Source organism: Leptodactylus fuscus, chromosome 5, assembly GCF_031893055.1.
Source record: "Leptodactylus fuscus isolate aLepFus1 chromosome 5, aLepFus1.hap2, whole genome shotgun sequence".
NCBI lineage: Eukaryota > Metazoa > Chordata > Amphibia > Anura > Leptodactylidae > Leptodactylus > Leptodactylus fuscus.
Window position 1 is genome coordinate 208,776,555 of NC_134269.1, and position 23,949 is coordinate 208,800,503.

Genomic DNA, 23,949 nt, shown 5'->3' on the forward strand with positions numbered 1-23,949 from the left:
AGAATGTCTCACCAGTCAGCTGTAGTTTGTGGGAATACTTAGGAACAAGTGTTATGTTTCCCTGCACTGCCCCCGCAGGAACAAAGAAGTATTACACAAATTAAAAAAAAAAAATTATATCGATGTTGAGTCTGTGTAATGCACAGATTTGACGGGTACTTTGGTGAGAGAGCTGTTCTCTGCCCTGGTCTATAGGTGAGGGTTTTAAATGCCCCACACCCGATCTATTATATGGAACGTATCACCAATTTTTAAATTTATTTATTAAACACAAATAGTGAAATTTATCACATTTTCTAGTTTGTTTATCTTTTCTGATTGTAGATTTTTTTTTTAATTTTATTTTCTGTCCATGATTATGGAGGTGGCCATCTTGAATGAGTTTCTCCTCGACTCTGTTAACAGCATCTAGTGATCTGCTTTACAGCCTAGTCATGGTCCTAGGCAGCCGACTCATTGAGGGCTATGGGAGTGTTTCCTAGACATGCTCTGTGCAGGGAGGGGGGAGGAGATAAACTGTGACATCATCAATTGTCAGTAGTGATGTAATGATGGGACAGTGGTGTTATCTATAGAGGTGTTATCTTCTATTGTAATCGTGTCTGTGGTGTAAATGAGGTGACTGCTGCAAAGAAAACCCCTACAGAATTGGCAACTGTCAGTCCATTTTTAGGCTTAGTGGTATGAGTGAAAAATGACAGAATATAGTACTTCAATTAAACATATGTAATTGAACATAAAATCAAATTTAAAAAAAATATATATATGTAGGTTATATCAGAATGGATTTTCTAAGGCTCGGATATATTTGCTTAGATAAACCCACCATGTAGCCGCCACTTTAAACCCGAACCCTGGAAATGAGTGGATTAAGTGAAGGTTGTGGTGAGTCCTTGTCGTACCGGCCGGCCTCAGACCTCATTACGGTCCCTGGCTTCCTTCCCATAGACTTCTTGCATTAAAAATGGAAGGACACAGCTAGTTTTAACCTGCTGCAAGTATCAGTATCATGAAACGCCTCTGAGCCGGTGCCGAGCTGCAGTCACCGGAGACGGATTGTACAGGTGCTGGGAGCTGCCGGGTATACGGTTATATTAGATTTATCCGCAGTTATAGGTTTTTTTCAACGTTCTTTTTATAGATTTACATATTCACGGTCCTGACATGACTGTTTAGTGACTACTTGAATTTCCCAGGAAACATCAATTCTGGGTCTCTGTATTGTATCTTCCCTCTATTATTCCTCCTGGAAATGGATGATTGGAAATTGCCATGGTGTTTGTCCCTCTATGATCTGTATGGACAATTAGACACATCCCATTGACTAGAAATACGTTTCTTGGTGTAGTTATACATTTCCAGGAAGAGTAACAGAGGGACGGCACAAAAAACATTGAAATAAGTATGACTATGAGCTATGACTATGCACCGTGCACAGGGGCAATATGATGGCTCAGTGGTTAGCACTGCAACCTTACAGCGCTGGAGTCCTGGGTTTGAATCCCGCCAGGGACAACATCTGCAAGGAGTTTGTGTGGATTTCCTCCCATTCTACAAAGACCTACTGATAGGAAAAAAAATGTAAAAAAAAATAAATAAAAAATGCAACTAAAATCAAAAGCAAATAAATTTTGGAAAATATGTTTTTGTTATTTTTTTCCTACTTTTTTGTCTCTGAATTAAATTTTTAAAAAATATTCGTAAAAAAATATCATCATTTTATAATACTTTTCTATATTTCCTGTATATATATATTTTTCCCCGTATGGCAGGTAGGGTAACAAATGCAGCCGACCGGTTTTAGAAGAAGTTTTTGTCTGGTTTTGGAGTGGAAATTTTTTGAAAGGTCGGTGTTAAGGTTCAGCGGGTTTTCAGATTGACTAGTTTAATGTTTGGCGAGGATTGGATGACCCGCCCGCCGCCCACGTGCTGGAAACCAGCTCGGCTGCGAAAAATCGGCCCAAGGTAGCGCAGAGCAACCTGAATGTCACATTGAGATCCTCGCTGTCACCTTGTAAACCATTATTTATGGGCCGCGCTCCATTTCTGTTATTGCAGGAACGTTTTAACCACATCCAGTAATGGGGAGAAGAGACTGGAGAGTTGCTGAGCTTTACTGTGAGTCAGGGGTTATAGTCATTGGTCACCGCGGGCCAGTCCAACCCATTAGGTCAATAGTTTTTGGGTGGCGAGTCGGTGAGCAATGTTATCCAGTACATGTAACCCAGACTGTAAGAAAAAATTTTAATTCCTCTTTAGCCTAAAGCTAAAAAGTCATTTTTTTCCGCAGTGTTTTTCATTTGCGTTTTTGACCCCTATTAAAAGGGCCGTCAGGTCAGTATTGACTGTTTTACATGGTCCCGGGGATGCTGATGATGGACCCGGAGGTGATAGCATGACCCCAGGACGTGTGATCTGAGGCTGCAAAAATTGCTCGCACCCCTTCTTTCCCCAACCACCTGATTAAGGCCGGGTTCACAACGGGTTTTTTTGGGCCGGATTTTGACAAGGAATCCACGTCAGAACCCAGCTAAAAAAAAAAACGCCTCCTATTGAATCCAATGGGTTCCTTTTTCCGCGAGCAACATACCCTTTCATGAGGCAGAATCCACAGCTGAATCAGCTGCAATACCAAGCCTAGCCACTATACAAAGTGTGGCACTGTGCTTGGTAACTATTTTAGTATTTTGGCAGGACCCCAGAGAAGGTCACGGCTGCTCCAGTGTCCAGTCCCTGTGGAACCTCGGGGCTTTTCTGGCGGAAGTCCCACCGCACAAGAAAGGAAATGACACGGTGACATCCCACTTCCTTCCCTTAGGTCTCAGCGATCGCATCCACCAGCGGCCTGGGACACCAGAGCACCAGGGACAGGTGAATTTTTTTTTTCACCTTCCTCGCCCTACTGTCGCTTTACTAAAATATCGTGGACAACCCCTTCAAATATATGTATGAGCGCCATAGCGCCTCCTAGTGGCGGCGGCTGCTTCATCATTTAACTCCATGTCCAGAGGATTTTTTTTTTTTTTTTTTTTGAGCCAATTTCCGTAAATTCCATAAGACCTGCAGCTGCGCCGTGTACGTACCTGGCGGTGTCTTGGGCATAGAGCGCTGACGTGAGCTGAGACGCCCAGAGACATTTTTCTTTTCACGTCTCTTTCATAATTCATGCGGTTTCTCAGAATAAATGTAACACAGAAAGCCTAACGGAGAATCGTCTAGCGGCAAATATCACGTAATGAACGCCTCCCGTCTGTTACCTTCCTGATGGATGAGCACAGGCCGCGTCTACAAGCAACGCACTGGAACATGTTCTTCTTAGAAGAAGGTTATAGATTTCCTCACAAGTCCTCCGTGTTCCTATTACTACAAAGCGAAGCCCATTACCGACCATGAGGTGAAGCGCAACGTATTCTGTGTACTAGGAGCACGAGAGGAGAGAAAGACGATCGGCCATGCTGGATTATCAGATGTGCGGGGAAGTTACAGGACTTGGTGAAGGCTCGACCCACAAATACAAATCCCAGACCAGGGTCCCTAAATAAATGCAGACCCCCTAAACCATACCTCCCAACCGTCCCAATTTCCGCGGGACATTCACGATTCCGGTGACGTGTCCCGCGGTCCCGGTTGGAGGGAGGTATGTCCCGATTTCAACTCAGATCTGCGTCCAGAGGACGTAGATCTGAGTTGAACACATATGCGGCTGAAGCAAGGAGCTGTCACAGTTCAGCTCCTTGCTTCGCCACTGCCACCAGCTACTGGCTTGTAGACGCGATGTGATGACGTCACATGGCGTCTACAACTGTGTGCGAGTGAGAGAGAGAGAGGCGCGGAGGGAGCGAAGGAGAAGGTAAGTGTAATGGTTACACTGAGGTGGAACGTGAAACTGGGGGCAGTTGAAGGAGAGGATGGCATGACACTGGGGGCAGAGATGGGGGGACATGAATCTGGGGGTAGAGATGGAGGGGGGACATGAATCTGGGGGCAGAGATGGGGGACATGAATCTGCGGGTAGAGATGGAGAGGACATGAATCTGGGGGCAGAGATGGAGGGGGGACATGAATCTGGGGGCAGAGATGGAGGGACATGAATCTGGGGGCAGAGATGGGGGGACATGAATCTGGGGGCAGAGATGGAGGGGGGACATGAATCTGGGGGCAGAGATGGGGGGACATGAATCTGGGGGCAGAGATGGAGGGGGGACATGAATCTGGGGGCAGAGATATGGAGACATGAATCTGGGGGTAGAGATGGGGGACATGAATCTGGGGGTAGGGATGGGGGGGACATGAATCTGGGGGCAGAGATGGGGGACATGAATCTGGGGGCAGAGATGGGGGACATGAATCTGGGGGCAGAGATGGGGGACATGAATCTGGGGACAGAGATGGAGGGACATGAATCTGGGGGCAGAGATGGAGGGGGGACATGAATCTGGGGGCAGAGATGTGGAGACATGAATCTGAGGGTAGAGATAGGGGGGACATGAATCTGGGGGTAGAGATGGGGGACATGAATCTGGGGGCAGAGATGGAGGGGACATGAATCTGAGGGTAGAGATGGGGGGGACATGAATCTGGGGGTAGAGATGGGGGACATGAATCTGGGGGCAGAGATGGAGGGGGGACATGAATCTGGGGGCAGAGATGGAGGGACATGAATCTGGGGGTAGAGATGGTGGACATGAATCTGGGGGCAGAGATGGGGGACATGAATCTGGGGGCAGAGATGGGGGACATGAATCTGGGGGCAGAGATGGAGGGACATGAATCTAGGGACAGAGATGGAGGGGGGACATGAAACTGGGGGAAGATGAAGGGTGTATATGAAACTGGGGGAGAGCCGCACATTTTGTCCCTCTTTAGGTTCTTCAAAAGTTGGGAGGTATGCCTAAACAAATACAGACTCCATGTCAGACCCCTTAAAATGATACAGACCTCAGACCAGACCCCTAAACTAATACAGACCCGAGACACGACACGACTCTAGTCACATCTAAAGCTGCATACAAAATTTATATTATGTTAAAAGTGATAGGTTTCGTGAAGTGCCAGTGTTTCCCGAGATGATGTTCATTGTACTTCGCCACAGATTGTATTGTGTATGGATATCACAAGCCTTGAGTTGAAGAGGTCAGGTATGGAGAAGCCGAGAAACAGTAAAAGCCCCCACCCCCACCCCCCCTTGAGATTAAAAGCAACCCACTATGTTAATACATGAGCTGTAGTATGGTGGTGGGGTGGTGGGGTTGGATATACTGGTAGAGACCTGATGTATAACATATGACTGGAGCAGATGGCGATTACTCGGGGTCTGTCACCTAACGGCAGCCAGAGAGGAGATGAAAAGATGCTTCAGATGTTGGTATGGCAGGGAAGGGGTTAACTGTGTAAAGGGGTGAAAAGGGGAGGGGGGAGGGGGTTCATGATGCTCAAAATACATATAGAGCCAGTACAGAAGAAAGAAAAATCTGTAAGTAAAATAAGATCCCCTTAAGATCCCCTTTAAATGGAGCCAGACTGCAGTACAGGTCACAGCCTGTAGACAGCAGTGGCGCCATTGCATCACATGCTGTTTTTAGTCCTTTCTCATTGGTCAGTTATGGCCCATCAGGTCAGCTGTGATCAGGCTTGGCAGCGTTTCTTCTCCTTTCGTGACTTTGCGAACATAAACAAGACAACAGCTGACAAACCTCACCGTCTAGTTCTCGGCCTCGCCGGCCTCTTACTGGTATTGACTGTAAACTGGTTTTATTGTATATTAAACACGAAGACAAAGAGAAGTTCAAAGAGTTAAAAGCAAATCCATAACTTCATTATATTGCTTTATAGATGGGGGACAACAACCCAAAGCAATAGAACAATGTGGGTGGTTATTGGGAACAAAAATGCCCTTAAAGGGGAATTGTCACATGAAAATTCAGTCCGATCTGTATGCACCATGTTATAGAGCAGGAGGAGCTGAGCAGATTGATATATGGGTGTGTGGGAAAAGATTTAGTAGAACAGGTGATTTATTGATCTAAATCTTGGCTTATCCTGGGCTTAGGAGTCCAGTGGGTGGGCAGTGACAACTGTCAGTCACTGATTAGGACCGCCCACTGGAAAGCGAAGTCCAGAAGGAGCAGAGATTCAGTTCAATGTAATACGAGTTCTGCTAAATCTTTCCACATAAAACTATATATCAATCCGCTCAGCTCTTCCTGCTCTATAACATGGTGCCACTTGGTGGATTGAATTTTTAATGTGACATTTTGCCTTTAAGTCCTCATGCAGACAGTTAGTGCAGTTTTGTGATATGGTACAGCTAACTTCTATTCATTAGTATGTCCCCAATAAATTGGAGTGTAGTCCATGCCATATCATACAAGGGAACTCTTACTTAAAGGCACTATATGGTGCAACATAGTTACTACAAGGCCACCCATGATACAACCCCATTGAGCATTGCCATGTACATAAGCTCCTACAGCATACTTGCCAATAGTTCCGAAACATTCAGGGCCTCCTGGCGTTCCAGCAAAGTGGGTAAATCGCAAAAAGGGGTGCCATGTCCCAAAAGGGGAAAGGCTTTATATAAAAGGGGGCATGGCCAAACATTTTTCATGCGCCAGGCCACCCTGGTCCGCTACTTCTGAAGTGGGCAAGGCCAGTATGTCTTAAAGGGGTGTTCCCATATCTTTAAGTGATGGTATATTACTAGGATATTCCATGACTCTCTGGTGGATTTGGTGTGACCTTGGGGACCCCCAAACGATCCTAAGAATGAATTGGGATTAGTGTTATACCCCCTTCACTGTTAACACAGTAATGTGTTATCCTCTCTACCGCCACCTAGTGGATAGTAATGTTTTATCCTCCCTAGCACCACCTAGTGGATAATAATATATAATCTTCTCCACCACCACCTAGTGGATAGCGAATAGTAATGTATTATCCTCTGTAGCACCACCTAGTGGATAGTTATGTATTATCCTCTCTACCACCACCTAGTGGTTACTTTTTTTTTGTGCCTTTTTGAAACTTTTTTTTTTGTGAAATCTTATGTTTTTCTATTTAGTCATTAATATTCCTTAGCAGATATTCTGGGTCCTGTAGATAACGGGATTATTGGGCTGTGGCACTGCTCCATGTGTCTTATAGTCGCGGTCCGTGACTTCCTCCCCAAGTTTAATCTTTCCAGATAAACGTCTGGCTGATCTAGAGTTCTAGACGTCTGGGCGGTCGCCCTCACTGCAGCTGTTCCTCTGACTTGTTGCTGGGCTATTATTAGCAATTATTAGTCGGTTGCATTTACAAACCTTGACTTGCATCCTTCCGGCTGCTTCTGTAATAAGTCACATCGAAAACCTTGAGTGGGGCGACTTACAAGACACTGCAGTCATTTGTGTTTCAGGTGCAGCTCAGCTGTGTCCAATAGTGACATAAGGGTGCCGAAAAAGATTTTAAAGGGAGTGTCACCAGACCCGGCATATCACCCCAGCCCTGCAGATAGATAGGTTAGTGTCACCAGACCCAGCATATCACCCCAGCCCTGCAGATAGATAGGTTAGTGTCACCAGAACCAGCATATCACCCCAGCCCTGCAGATAGATAGGTTACTGTCACCAGAACCAGCATATCACCCCAGCCCTGCAGATAGATAGGTTAGTGTCACCAGAACCAGCATATCACCTCAGCCCTGTAGATAGATAGCTTAGTGTCACCAGAGCCAGCATATCACCCCAGCCCTGCAGATAGATAGGTTAGTGTCACCAGAACCAGCATATCACCCCAGCCCTGCAGATAGATAGGTTAGTGTCACCAGAACCAGCATATCACCCCAGCCCTGCAGATAGATAGGTTACTGTCACCAGAACCAGCATATCATCCCAGCCCTGCAGATAGATAGGTTACTGTCACCAGAACCAGCATATCACCCCAGCCCTGCAGATAGATAGGTTACTGCCACCAGAACCAGCATATCACCCCAGCCCTGCAGATAGATAGGTTAGTGTCACCAGACCCAGCATATCACCCCAGCCCTGCAGATAGATAGGTTAGTGTCACCAGAACCAGCATATCATCCCAGCCCTGCAGATAGATAGGTTACTGTCACCAGATCCAGCATATCACCCCAGCCCCGCAGATAGATAGGTTACTGTCACCAGAACCAGCATATCACCCCAGCCCTGCAGATAGATAGGTTAGTGTCACCAGAACCAGCATATCACCCCAGCCCTGCAGATAGATAGGTTACTGTCACCAGAACCAGCATATCACCCCAGCCCTGCAGATAGATAGGTTAGTTTCACCAGAACCAGTATATCACCCCAGCCCTGCAGATAGATAGGTTACTGTCACCAGAAGCAGCATATCACCCCAGCCCTGCAGATAGATAGGTTACTATCACCAGAAGCAGCATATTACCCCAGCCCTGCAGATAGATAGGTTACTGTCACCAGACCCAGCATATCACCCCAGCCCTGCAGATAGATAGGTTAGTGTCACCAGAACCAGCATATCACCCCAGCCCTGCAGATAGATAGGTTAGTGTCACCAGAACCAGCATATCACCCCAGCCCTGCAGATAGATAGGTTAGTGTCACCAGAACCAGCATATCACCCCGGCCCTGCAGATAGATAGGTTAGTGTCACCAGAACCAGCATATCACCCCAGCCCTGCAGATAGATAGGTTACTGTCACGAGAACCAGCATATCACCCCAGCCCTGCAGATAGATAGGTTAGTGTCACCAGAACCAGCATATCACCCCAGCCCTGCAGATAGATAGGTTAGTGTCACCAGAACCAGCATATCACCTCAGCCCTGCAGATAGATAGGTTAGTGTCACCAGAACCAGCATATCACCCCAGCCCTGCAGATAGATAGGTTACTGTCACCAGAACCAGCATATCATCCCAGCCCTGCAGATAGATAGGTTACTGTCACCAGAACCAGCATATCACCCCAGCCCTGCAGATAGATAGGTTACTGCCACCAGAACCAGCATATCACCCCAGCCCTGCAGATAGATAGGTTAGTGTCACCAGACCCAGCATATCACCCCAGCCCTGCAGATAGATAGGTTAGTGTCACCAGAACCAGCATGTCATCCCAGCCCTGCAGATAGATAGGTTACTGTCACCAGATCCAGCATATCACCCCAGCCCCGCAGATAGATAGGTTACTGTCACCAGAACCAGCATATCACCCCAGCCCTGCAGATAGATAGGTTAGTGTCACCAGAACCAGCATATCACCCCAGCCCTGCAGATAGATAGGTTACTGTCACCAGAACCAGCATATCACCCCAGCCCTGCAGATAGATAGGTTAGTTTCACCAGAACCAGTATATCACCCCAGCCCTGCAGATAGATAGGTTACTGTCACCAGAAGCAGCATATCACCCCAGCCCTGCAGATAGATAGGTTACTATCACCAGAAGCAGCATATTACCCCAGCCCTGCAGATAGATAGGTTACTGTCACCAGACCCAGCATATCACCCCAGCCCTGCAGATAGATAGGTTAGTGTCACCAGAACCAGCATATCACCCCAGCCCTGCAGATAGATAGGTTAGTGTCACCAGAACCAGCATATCACCCCAGCCCTGCAGATAGATAGGTTAGTGTCACCAGAACCAGCATATCACCCCGGCCCTGCAGATAGATAGGTTAGTGTCACCAGAACCAGCATATCACCCCAGCCCTGCAGATAGATAGGTTACTGTCACGAGAACCAGCATATCACCCCAGCCCTGCAGATAGATAGGTTAGTGTCACCAGAACCAGCATATCACCCCAGCCCTGCAGATAGATAGGTTAGTGTCACCAGAACCAGCATATCACCCCAGCCCTGCAGATAGATAGGTTACTGTCACCAGAACCAGCATATCACCCCAGCCCTGCAGATAGATAGGTTAGTGTCACCAGAACCAGCATATCACCTCAGCCCTGTAGATAGATAGCTTAGTGTCACCAGAGCCAGCATATCACCCCAGCCCTGCAGATAGATAGGTTAGTGTCACCAGAACCAGCATATCACCCCAGCCCTGCAGATAGATAGGTTACTGTCACCAGAACCAGCATATCACCCCAGCCCTGCAGATAGATAGGTTAGTTTCACCAGAACCAGTATATCACCCCAGCCCTGCAGATAGATAGGTTACTGTCACCAGAAGCAGCATATCACCCCAGCCCTGCAGATAGATAGGTTACTATCACCAGAAGCAGCATATTACCCCAGCCCTGCAGATAGATAGGTTACTGTCACCAGACCCAGCATATCACCCCAGCCCTGCAGATAGATAGGTTAGTGTCACCAGAACCAGCATATCACCCCAGCCCTGCAGATAGATAGGTTAGTGTCACCAGAACCAGCATATCACCCCAGCCCTGCAGATAGATAGGTTAGTGTCACCAGAACCAGCATATCACCCCGGCCCTGCAGATAGATAGGTTAGTGTCACCAGAACCAGCATATCACCCCAGCCCTGCAGATAGATAGGTTACTGTCACGAGAACCAGCATATCACCCCAGCCCTGCAGATAGATAGGTTAGTGTCACCAGAACCAGCATATCACCCCAGCCCTGCAGATAGATAGGTTAGTGTCACCAGAACCAGCATATCACCTCAGCCCTGCAGATAGATAGGTTAGTGTCACCAGAACCAGCATATCACCCCAGCCCTGCAGATAGATAGGTTACTGTCACCAGAACCAGCATATCATCCCAGCCCTGCAGATAGATAGGTTACTGTCACCAGAACCAGCATATCACCCCAGCCCTGCAGATAGATAGGTTACTGCCACCAGAACCAGCATATCACCCCAGCCCTGCAGATAGATAGGTTAGTGTCACCAGACCCAGCATATCACCCCAGCCCTGCAGATAGATAGGTTAGTGTCACCAGAACCAGCATGTCATCCCAGCCCTGCAGATAGATAGGTTACTGTCACCAGATCCAGCATATCACCCCAGCCCCGCAGATAGATAGGTTACTGTCACCAGAACCAGCATATCACCCCAGCCCTGCAGATAGATAGGTTAGTGTCACCAGAACCAGCATATCACCCCAGCCCTGCAGATAGATAGGTTACTGTCACCAGAACCAGCATATCACCCCAGCCCTGCAGATAGATAGGTTAGTTTCACCAGAACCAGTATATCACCCCAGCCCTGCAGATAGATAGGTTACTGTCACCAGAAGCAGCATATCACCCCAGCCCTGCAGATAGATAGGTTACTATCACCAGAAGCAGCATATTACCCCAGCCCTGCAGATAGATAGGTTACTGTCACCAGACCCAGCATATCACCCCAGCCCTGCAGATAGATAGGTTAGTGTCACCAGAACCAGCATATCACCCCAGCCCTGCAGATAGATAGGTTAGTGTCACCAGAACCAGCATATCACCCCAGCCCTGCAGATAGATAGGTTAGTGTCACCAGAACCAGCATATCACCCCGGCCCTGCAGATAGATAGGTTAGTGTCACCAGAACCAGCATATCACCCCAGCCCTGCAGATAGATAGGTTACTGTCACGAGAACCAGCATATCACCCCAGCCCTGCAGATAGATAGGTTAGTGTCACCAGAACCAGCATATCACCCCAGCCCTGCAGATAGATAGGTTAGTGTCACCAGAACCAGCATATCACCCCAGCCCTGCAGATAGATAGGTTACTGTCACCAGAACCAGCATATCACCCCAGCCCTGCAGATAGATAGGTTACTGTCACCAGAACCAGCATATCACCCCAGCCCTGCAGATAGATAGGTTAGTGTCACCAGAACCAGCATATCACCCCAGCCCTGCAGATAGATAGGTTACTGTCACCAGAACCAGCATATCACCCCAGCCCTGCAGATAGATAGGTTAGTGTCACCAGAACCAGCATATCATCCCAGCCCTGCAGATAGATAGGTTACTGTCACCAGAACCAGCATATCACCCCAGCCCTGCAGATAGATAGGTTAGTGTCACCAGAACCAGCATATCATCCCAGCCCTGCAGATAGATAGGTTAGTTTCACCAGAACCAGTATATCACCCCAGCCCTGCAGATAGATAGGTTAGTGTCACCAGAACCAGCATATCACCCCAGCCCTGCAGATAGATAGGTTAGTGTCACCAGAACCAGCATATCACCCCGGCCCTGCAGATAGATAGGTTAGTGTCACCAGAACCAGCATATCACCCCAGCCCTGCAGATAGATAGGTTACTGTCACCAGAACCAGCATATCACCCCAGCCCTGCAGATAGATAGGTTAGTGTCACCAGAACCAGCATATCACCCCAGCCCTGCAGATAGATAGGTTAGTGTCACCAGAACCAGCATATCACCCCAGCCCTGCAGATAGATAGGTTACTGTCACCAGAACCAGCATATCACCCCAGCCCTGCAGATAGATAGGTTAGTGTCACCAGAACCAGCATATCATCCCAGCCCTGCAGATAGATAGGTTACTGTCACCAGAACCAGCATATCACCCCAGCCCTGCAGATAGATAGGTTAGTGTCACCAGAACCAGCATATCATCCCAGCCCTGCAGATAGATAGGTTAGTTTCACCAGAACCAGTATATCACCCCAGCCCTGCAGATAGATAGGTTAGTGTCACCAGAACCAGCATATCATCCCAGCCCTGCAGATAGATAGGTTAGTTTCACCAGAACCAGTATATCACCCCAGCCCTGCAGATAGATAGGTTACTGTCACCAGAACCAGCATATCACCCCAGCCCTGCAGATAGATAGGTTAGTGTCACCAGAACCAGCATATCACCCCAGCCCTGCAGATAGATAGGTTAGTGTCACCAGAACCAGCATATCACCCCAGCCCTGCAGATAGATAGGTTACTGTCACCAGAACCAGCATATCACCCCAGCCCTGCAGATAGATAGGTTACTGTCACCAGAACCAGCATATCACCCCAGCCCTGCAGATAGATAGGTTAGTGTCACCAGAACCAGCATATCACCCCAGCCCTGCAGATAGATAGGTTACTGTCACCAGAACCAGCATATCACCCCAGCCCTGCAGATAGATAGGTTAGTTTCACCAGACCCAGCATATCACCCCAGCCCTGCAGATAGATAGGTTAGTGTCACCAGAACCAGCATATCATCCCAGCCCTGCAGATAGATAGGTTACTGTCACCAGAACCAGCATATCACCCCAGCCCTGCAGATAGATAGGTTACTGTCACCAGAACCAGCATATGAACGTTTTTATGGGTTCAAGGTGACTTATAGGGTAGCTCCCAATAGGCGGCACTAGACAGACTCATGCAAAAAGTTGGTGGAAGGTCCTCTTTAAAGTGGTTCTCTGGCCCCAAATTAAGTTTTGATACTGATAATCAATCAAATGGATTGGTAATCAGTATGTGGTCTGTTGGGGTTTGACACCCGGATCCTGCACAGATCAGCTGTTCTGGAAGCTGCTAGGGGACGAGCAGCACAAATAGAGACGCTCCTATAGAAGTAATAGGAGCGGCACAACAGCCCCATCCACTGCAGAGTGGTGGTTCTGGTGAACTGCAGCTTGACCCCAATTACTTGTATAGGATCGGCACTCGACGTCATCAGTATGAAAGTTCCATTTGGGGTCGGACAACCCTTTTAAAGGGGTAATACTCTCTGTGGCCATCCTGAGTAATTGCATATATTAGGACTGTATGTTCTGCTGTGTGTTCTCTGGCTCTAAGCTTTCTCAGATTTATTACATTTAATCATTAGCCCGTTGTTTTGCATCCTGTTGGGACTTTGCCGCTGTGTTTCACGGATTATTTATAGTCTCGGGGACGCTGCATTAAAGATCCAGGTTCATGATCCGTGAATGTGAATGATTGATTCCAGACCGGCACAAGATATAAGATTATTACATTTATTGATCATAAATGGAAGGCGGAAAGTGAAGTCCGTGTTTAACCAACGATTAGTAATCGCCGTGTATTTATTCTTCTTCTCCGACCCCTGACAGGACTGGTCGGGGCGGCCATTGATTTATAGGATGGGGATGAATGAGAAGATTGCTTATTATTCACCAGCCGGCTTCATACTGGAGCGGATGTGCTAAGAGATCTACATGACTACAACTACATGAGATAACCTGAGGCATAGGGAGAGGTAGCCTCTAAGCCCCACCCACGAGTACAGGCCACTCCCCTGCTTAACAGCAGCCCCAGTTCCTCCCATTTATACCCATCAGGGAACCCGTCACCCCTTCTACCACAGTACTATTAACTATAAATAGGTCTAAAATATTGATGCTTTCTTCCAAATACAGCGCCACACCCATATACAGGTTGTATGTGGTATTGCAGTTCAGCCTCAACCAATGCCAGGTATGGCGCTGTTTATGAATGGGTGCAGCCATGTTTTTCTAATCCTTTACCACCTCTTTAATATTTTTCAATATCTTTTCTAGGGAGGGAAGAAAGTTCTGTTTTTTTCCTGTTACAAAGCTCCAAATCCCCTACTTTCCTTCATATAAAGTAAAACGTTCAGAACCCCTACTGATCAGCCGAATCAAAGCACTGCAAGCACCACTTCTCCTTCAATGTTTATCAGGTACAGCGCCACACTTTTAATAGTGGTTATACCTGATATTACAATTCAGGACAGCTCAGTCCCATTCAAATGAATGAGATTGAGCTGCAATACCAGGCACAACCACTATTAAAAAGACCAGCATGCTGATCAGTGGGGGTGCTGAGAGTTGGACTCCAATGGAACTGATATTGGTGATGATTTACCCCACTGGTTTTAGTCTTTGATTTTTGTGGGGGGAATTATATATTGATAAATAATCAATACATGACCAGTGGGGGTCCAACACCTGGGACCTCCACCGATCAGCTGGTTGAAGGGGCCACAGAGTAAATTGGCTGCTTTACTGAATTACCAAGCAGAGCGCCACACATGTTGTAGGGACTATATTTGGTATTGCAGCTCATTTCCATTCACTTGATTGGGATTGAGCTGCTGCTGTACCATGTAACCAATGAACGTGATATCAGCATAGAGAAGAGGTCACAGTGCTCATGACCTCTTCAAACAGCTGATCAGCAGGTGTCCCAGGTGTAGGTCATCTATATATGTAATAGAAAATCCCTTTAAACTAATAAAATGTCTTGTGTAGGTCGGCTTGTCTAATGGGCCAAGGCCCCATTAACGTTCCATACCTCTGTTACCCTATATAGATTCATGCAGTACTGACACCGTCCAGTTGGTGGAGCTCTTGGCATAGATTTATTAGATAGACACAGTGTACAATTTTATGCGGTTTTGCAGGTTCTATTTGCGGTAATTTTGAAAAAAAATAATGGGTGATTCTTAACTTCTGAGCGGTGGAAATTTCTTGGCAGTTCAGATCAGGTGTAGAAATGGTTGGACAAGTTTCTTGCGTGAATATTCCAGTGTGATATATCAGTTATCTGCGACCGATACACCTGGTAAGAGAGTTTCCTTGTATAAAACCATTGACAGAGAGGCTAGTCTTCAGAGTTTAGGCCTTATTCATAACGTTCCCGCCGTTACACTTATAGTCTGCCCCCTATTGGTGCCCCCATAACAATGTATCAGCTATAGATACCCTTGTATAGTGTTTGATTTCTGATAATTTTTATTTTTATACATTTCTCCACAGATCAGATGTAGGTTTCGGCCTCTGGTTGTTTTGACGCCTTCAAATCCACAAACCTGAGTGACCTGATTTGCCATCCTGGTGACATCAAAGGTGAGCGCTCTACAAATGTGACATCATGCAAATATACATTGATTCGCTGCTATCTCGGGTGGGGCGATGACAAAGGGCAGTTTCTTATTGAGGCTACTCTGTCTTCTATATCCCCCATAATTCTGCAGGTTCCATGTAAAGCAGGAGACAGGGAGGTAGTACTATCTGTGTATATAATATATACGGAGAGACAGGGAGGCAGCACTATCTGTGTGTATATCATATATAAAAGGAAAATGTTCGTTGTTGTACCGTGTTAGCCAGTGGGTTGGAAATATAAAAAAACACGAAAACTTGGTGATCTTCAGTAGTTGATACCTTTTTAATGGCTAACTCATAATGATGACAAATGGCTAACGTTTCGAAGCGCAAAGGCTCCTTTGTCAAAGCAAATTTAAAAACATTTTTGAAGGATGCATATATATATATATATATATATATATATATATATATATATATATATATATACAGAGCAGGCACAAAGGGTGTTAGATTTCAGGAGGAGGGGGGGGGTTGTTAGTAGTTGGTGAGACAATGTAATATCATATATAAGGAGAGACAGGGAGGTAGTACTATCTGTGTCTATATAATATATAAGGAGAGACAGGGAGGCAGTACTATCTGTGTCTATATAATATATAAGGAGAGACAGGGAGGCAGTACTATCTGTGTCTATATAATATATAAGGAGAGACAGGGAGGCAGTACTATCTGTGTCTATATAATATATAAGGAGAGACAGGGAGGCAGTACTATCTGTGTCTATATAATATATAAGGAGAGACAGGGAGGCAGTACTATCTGTGTCTATATAATATATAAGGAGAGACAGGGAGGCAGTACTATCTGTGTCTATATAATATATAAGGAGAGACAGGGAGGCAGTACAATCTGTGTATATATCATATATAAGGAGAGGCAGTACTATCTGTGTACACTTTGCAGAGTAAATATAGCCTTATAATAAGTGAAGATGATGATGAAGGTGTATTAGAATCACATTAATCACTTTATACTGTATGATGATATATGGGTATAAGGCGGCGTGTGCCTTTAAACACAGTTGTACGCATTGTATACGGCCTGAGGATTTATATCTTACATTAATACTGCAGCCTGTAAGGCAGCCGCGCCTGAATATTCGCCGATATAAATATTTTATTATTTATAAGTCAACACTATATGAATATTTATTCACCTGCCATTAAAATCAGCGGTGGACGGCGGAGCACAGGGCTTGTGGGGTAAACACCAAATTTATTTCACTTGATATTTTTCTACAACATCTTTCCGAGATCAGACGTAACATACACAGTTATTTTCTACCTAGCACATGTAAGCCCACTCCAAAGTCTGCCTATATGCCGGATCTATTGCCCTCTGTTATCAGCCATCTCAGGCTTTCAGGTACTGAGCACATCCAGATACATATAGCGCCATACAGTGGCATATAGGACTATGTATAGTATGTGACAATGCTGTGTGTATGGGGATCAGCTCAGTACAGGTTTTATTACTGGATATATTGAGTTACTCCTGCAGTAGCTGAGGTGTGTATTATGAGGTTCTGCAGCAGCTGAGGTGTGTATTATGAGGTTCTGCAGCAGCTCAGGTGTGTATTATGAGGTTCTGCAGCAGCTGAGGTGTGTATTATGATGTTCTGCAGCAGCTGAGTTGTGTATTATGATGTTCTGCAGCAGCTGAGGTGTGTATTATGAGGTTCTGCAGCAGCTGAGGTGAGTATTATGATGTTCTGCAGCAGCTGAGGTGTGTATTATGATGTTCTGCAGCAGCTGAGATGTGTATTATGAGGTTCTGCAGCAGCTGAGGTGTGTATTATGTTCTGCAGCAGCTGAGGTGTGTATTATGATGTTCTGCAGCAGCTGAGGTGTGTATTATGATGTTCTGCACCAGCTGAGGTGGTATTATGATGTTCTGCAGCAGCTGAGTGGTGTATGATGATGTTCTGAAGCAGCTGAGGTGTGTGAGACTTGTATACTACCATATATCAGTCAGTCAGTAGTTGTTGCATAGGTGACCTATGACAGAGTTCTTCTACAGGGCAGATAAGCAGTGCCTATGCAGCGCCGCTCATCTCTATATAATCATCAATCACCATGATGTGATCTGTATACGCTTATTATTTACACACATCCATGTCTCCATTGTACATGACACTCTCTAGGAATGTATTGATAGTGCACGTGTCGGTGTGTATGTGTGTATGTGTAGGTGAGTGTTTGCACGTAGTGACCCGGAGGCACATATTACCTCACACATACGTGAGACGTCTTCTTCCTTCTCATCCTAATCTCTCCTCTTCCTTGAGCTTCATGTAAGACTTGTGTCTCAGAGCAGGTGTCCTAGACTTTCTAGACGGTACCGATAGCACAATGTGGGCACTCAGTGCTTGCTATGGGCAACAGTGGGGCAGATTTATAGCAGTGTCTTAGGCTCCATGTACATGAGTGAGTGCGTGTCTCTGGGCCGAGACACATGGATGACACCCGTGTATGTCTGCGCCCCATTCACTGAGGTCAATGAGCACGGGCCGCAAAAGGGACTGGCATAGGACCCGGCCTGAGTAGAGATGAGCGAGTACTATTCGAAACTCCCGTTTCGAATAGCAGGCACCCATAGGAATGAATGGACGCAGCGTGCCGGCCGCTTCCATTCATTCCTATGGGTGCGTGCTATTCGAAACAGCCGTTTCGAATAGCACTCGCTCATCTCTAGTCCTGAGTTTTGCTCCCACCTCATACACAGGCCTGTACTAATACAAGGTCATGTGTATGGGGTCATAGAAGTGAATACATCAGGACAGATAGCGCACTGACAATGCGTGCGGTCGTGTACATGAGGCCTAAGCGTATGTTCACACAAATCTGCATGTCAAAAAACACAACATGTCAATTTTAGCTACGGAAACGCGAAAATTTTCCTTATAGATGTAATAAGAGGAGAAAAACGCAGGAAAAAACGCAATGGGTTTTCCCTGTATTTATCTCTGCTGCGTTTTTTTAGCTGCGTTTCGCAATGTGGGGCCTGGATTTCCGTTTACAGTAACCGCCAAAAATCTCAATCATAAAAGTCTTGCAAGCCCGACTTTCCCAGTTTCATTTTGAAACAGTGGACACTGGACGGACCCAATGGGAACCGCCGGTGACAGCTGATTCAGCGATCCGTGTGTCCGTTGTTCTGATCCTCCAATCGGCACCCAGGGACAAGTGTCAATATAATGTTCATTTTTTGCAAAATCTTCAGTACAGAACCGGCTTCCTGCGGCCACCACTAGAGGGAGCTTAAGAGCTTTCTGTATACAGGACTGTTACTCAGTTTACATTAAGCTCCCTCTAGTGTTGGCCACAGGTCATAACAATGTTATATTCCACCACCTACCTATGCGGTAGATTTGGAGCTTTGTACCAGCAAAACTGAACTCCGACCACTATAAAGATATATTAAGGAATGAATCAGCCCAGGATTCTGAATCTATTTACATAGAAAAACACCAAAGGTGATCATGGGTGGACAATCCCTTTAAAAGAAGGATTTCCTGGTGATTTTTGTTCTTCAGGGATAGAAGAGGTTAAGCGAGTCGTCTCTCTTGCATGACTTCCAGCATTGAGATGTAAATTCCAGCGCTGCGGTACTGAATACGGGGGCCACTTTCCCCCATACGGGCCAGACTCTTCTTCCCCATCTATTGTCCCAGCCTTCGGTTTCTTCTCTGATGGCTGCTGAGCACACGTGGACTCTCTGAGCACCTTGTAAGTGTCCCACATCTGCGCTCCTTCCTTCTCTTGTGCAGGCGACTTTTTTTTTCTTCTTTCTCTTTCGACCGTGCCTCCGTCCCTTTAAGAAAAAAAAAAAGTTGAGAAGAGTCAGGAACTTGGCTGCTGTGACTGAAGACACCAGGGGCGTAACTATAAGGGGTGCAGAGGTAGCGGTCACACCTGGGCCCTAGTGCCTGAGGGGGCCCAGGAGGACAGAGGGGCATGTGACCCCCCGCTTGTCATCTTTGGGTCTGGAAGGCGTCGGCCACAATGCAGCTGTCTCATGCCTTACTGTGGTCTGTTCCTGCCCCGGTTGGGTTGTGTTAAGAAATCTTGTCATGCCTCTTTTTTTTTTTTTTTTTTGTCTGAATGCAAAGCGTGAGAGCTCGCAGGATTATCTGTCATTAGCAAATGCTCACACTCACCCTGACCATGAGGACTCTCCGCAGGTCGAAATTCATGAGCTCACCCAGCCTCAGTGACCTGGGCAAGAGAGAGCAGGCAGCCTTGGATGAGCGAGGGACGCAACAGAAGCGAGCCGGGTCCAACGCCACCTGGAACAGGTAAGATCCCATTCCATATGTTATAGATGTAGAGATAGATAGATAGGAGATAGATAGATAGATAGATAGATAGATAGATAGATAGATAGGAGATAGATAGATAGATAGATAGATAGATAGATAGATAGATAGGAGATAGATAGATAGATAGATAGATAGATAGATAGATAGATAGATAGATAGATAGGAGATAGATAGATAGATAGATAGATAGATAGATAGATAGGAGATAGATAGATAGATAGATAGATAGAGAGATAGATAGGAGATAGATAGATAGATAGATAGATAGATAGATAGATAGATAGATAGATAGGAGATAGATAGATAGGAGATAGATAGATAGATAGATAGATAGATAGATAGATAGATAGATAGGAGATAGATAGATAGATAGATAGATAGATAGATAGATAGATAGGAGATAGACAGATAGGAGATAGATAGATAGATAGATAGATAGATAGATAGATAGATAGGAGATAGATAGATAGATAGATAGATAGATAGATAGATAGATAGATAGATAGATAGGAGATAGATAGATAGATGGATGGATGTGCGGAAGCCTAGCAACAAGTGTTTCATTCCTATAGCGCGAGAAATAAAGTATTACATGGTACCCAATGAAATGTAAAAATTATTTACTAGCAGTGTCTGTGCTGAGAATTTTCTTAACGGTGTTTTCCCCTTGTGAATTGCTCTCTGTTTTTGAGACACTGCTGTTTTGTCAATATGCAAAGGAGTTCTTTGGAGCAACAGGGTGTTGCCATTGCTCCAAAGAGGTAAGATAGCAACACTGTCATTGCTCCGAAGAGCTCATTTGCATATTGACAAAACATTAATATCTCAACAACAGAGACCATAATTCACAAGGAGAAGACACCATATGATTCAGGTGACAGTAACCTATCTATCTGCAGGGCTGGGGTGATATGCTGGTTCTGGTGACAGTAACCTATCTATCTGCAGGGCTGGGGTGATATACTGGTTCTGGTGGCAGTAACCTATCTATCTGCAGGGCTGGGGTGATATGCTGGGTCTGGTGACAGTAACCTATCTATCTGCAGGGCTGGGGTGATATGCTGGGTCTGGTGACAGTAACCTATCTATCTGCAGGGCTGGGGTGATATGCTGGGTCTGGTGACAGTAACCTATCTATCTGCAGGGCTGGGGTGATATACTGGTTCTGGTGGCAGTAACCTATCTATCTGCAGGGCTGGGGTGATATGCTGGGTCTGGTGACAGTAACCTATCTATCTGCAGGGCTGGGGTGATATACTGGTTCTGGTGGCAGTAACCTATCTATCTGCAGGGCTGGGGTGATATGCTGGGTCTGGTGACACTAACCTATCTATCTGCAGGGCTGGGGTGATATGCTGGTTCTGGTGACACTAACCTATCTATCTGCAGGGCTGGGGTGATATGCTGGGTCTGGTGACAGTAACCTATCTATCTGCAGGACTGGGGTGATATGCTGGTTCTGGTGACACTAACCTATCTATCTGCAGGGCTGGGGTGATATGCTGGGTCTGGTGACAGTAACCTATCTATCTGCAGGGCTGGGGTGATATGCTGGTTCTGGTGACACTAACCTATCTATCTGCAGGGCTGGGGTGATATGCTGGTTCTGGGGTTCTGGTGACATTAACCTATCTATCTGCAGGGCTGGGGTGATATACTGGGTCTGGTGACACTAACCTATCTATCTGCAGGGCTGGGGTGATATGCTGGTTCTGGTGACAGTAACCTATCTATCTACAGGCCTGGGGTGATATGCTGGTTCTGGTGACAGTAACCTATCTATCTGCAGGGCTGGGGTGATATGCTGGGTCTGGTGACAGTAACCTATCTATCTGCAGGGCTGGGGTGATATGCTGGTTCTGGGGTTCTGGTGACATTAACCTATCTATCTGCAGGGCTGGGGTGATATGCTGGTTCTGGGGTTCTGGTGACATTAACCTATCTATCTGCAAGACTGGGGTGATATGCTGGTTCTGGTGACACTAACCTATCTATCTGCAGGGCTGGGGTGATATGCTGGTTCTGGTGACAGTAACCTATCTATCTGCAGGGCTGGGGTGATATGCTGGTTCTGGTGACAGTAACCTATCTATCTGCAGGGCTGGGGTGATATGCTGGTTCTGGTGACACTAACCTATCTATCTGCAGGGCTGGGGTGATATGCTGGGTCTGGTGACAGTAACCTATCTATCTGCAGGGCTGGGGTGATATGCTGGGTCTGGTGACAGTAACCTATCTATCTGCAGGGCTGGGGTGATATGCTGGGTCTGGTGACAGTAACCTATCTATCTGCAGGGCTGGGGTGATATGCTGGGTCTGGTGACAGTAACCTATCTATCTGCAGGGCTGGGGTGATATGCTGGTTCTACTGACACAATCCCTTTAAGCCCTGGAAGTTAAAGGGTAGGGCTGATGAAGAGTTGTAGTTGTTCTGGATCCCTGATGATTATCATGATTGTTCTTCTTTAGTCAAATTTACATACAGACCCTTAGCAAGGTTAAAGTTCAGCCCCATATAATCTATTGGTCAGGAGTGAGGAGTAGTGTCAATGAATCAGAGTCGTAAAGAAGGCTTTCAGCACCTTGAATACGGAGCAAAGTACAATTTAATAATTCTATTTGCTGTTCTTTATCTATAGACCATTCCCTTTCTGTGCAGAATCCGAATTCCTAAGAAAATGAGGATGATAGCATTGATAAATACACATAAATACTGGTGTAGCAGAGCTGAATGTGTCATTTAAAGGGACTTTGCACGATAACAAACAAATCACCCCAGCTCTGCAGATAGATAGGTTATTGTCACCAGAATCAAACAGTCTTTACCCCGTGTGAATCGCTGCTTCCATCGCCGAGATATTGCTGTTTTTCTTGATATGCAAATGAGCTTATTGGAGTAATGGCGGCGCCCTGTTGCGTCAATTCATTGACAAAACCAGTGATATCTCGGCAACGGAGATGGCAATTCACAAGGGGAAAACAGCGTTTGATTCATGTGTCCATAACCTATCTATCTGCAGCCTAGGATAATATGCTCAATTCTGGGGACACACTCCCTTTAAGTCATTTGGGCTGTATTGTGCCTGATAAAAAGATGCAGTCGGTTTACCTTTAATCTTATATAAAACAACAGACAGGGCGCTACGATATCTCAATAAGTGATGCCAAATGACAAACTCAGCCCGGTTCCGCGCGCATTTGCTTCTCCATCTGTTTTTGTGTATATATGGCAGTATTTTATTTACCAGTAGCCTCATGCAGCGGATAAATGACTCCTGTAATAGGATGCCAGTTAGACTTGGCAGCAGCCTGCAGCTACCACGGCCCCTTGGCACTGTCAGGGCTGCAGACAGATCTGAATGGTGTACATGTTGTGTTGTCTGGACCGGAGAGAGCGCTGCTTTGCATTCAGATGTTCGGTTTCTAGTAATATTATAACGCTTCGGCAGAATTCACACTGCGGTTCAGGGTTTGCTATGATTGTATCCAGTTTAGATAACTTGAAGCTTCTGGGTCCCAATGCACAGATGTCATGGGTCCCCTACCTACCTTGTGCCATTTAGAATAGAGGGCCCAGGGCCCGATAGTGACCGTTCCACTACACCCCCAGTAAGCAGATTACGGACTGGAGACATGTTACCTGCACTGATACATTGCAACAAATTAGGACGACGGAGAGATCCGTACAGCTGATTATCATACAATTGTAGCGAACCCTCTGCTGTGAGATATACTCGGTCAGTACAGGTCCTACATAAGCATGGCTCCGTTCACTGACAACAAGCAGAGGTCTTTTCTAATGGTGAGAGATAGAAATGCAGAGTATATAAGATATTTGCAGCTGCTTTGTGCAGGCGTCGG

At 46.2% G+C, this 23,949-nt stretch overlaps 1 protein-coding gene across 9 annotated transcripts in view; it reads left to right on the top strand.

Moving 5' to 3' along the window:
• The window catches only part of PRR5 (proline rich 5), a 76,504-nt gene that overhangs the window by 19,508 nt on the left and 33,047 nt on the right, over window positions 1–23,949 (top strand). For 6 of the 9 annotated variants that reach the window (XM_075275158.1, XM_075275161.1, XM_075275154.1 and 3 more), the window contains exons 2-3: window positions 15,636–15,725; window positions 19,951–20,064. In XM_075275158.1, the coding sequence (XP_075131259.1) occupies window positions 19,961–20,064 (104 nt within the window). In that variant the 5' untranslated portion in view covers window positions 15,636–15,725; window positions 19,951–19,960. Of the gene's footprint in view, window positions 1–15,635; window positions 15,726–19,918; window positions 20,065–23,949 lie in introns of those variants that run through there. The other 3 variants (XM_075275162.1, XM_075275153.1, XM_075275159.1) reach the window with 3 other exon arrangements.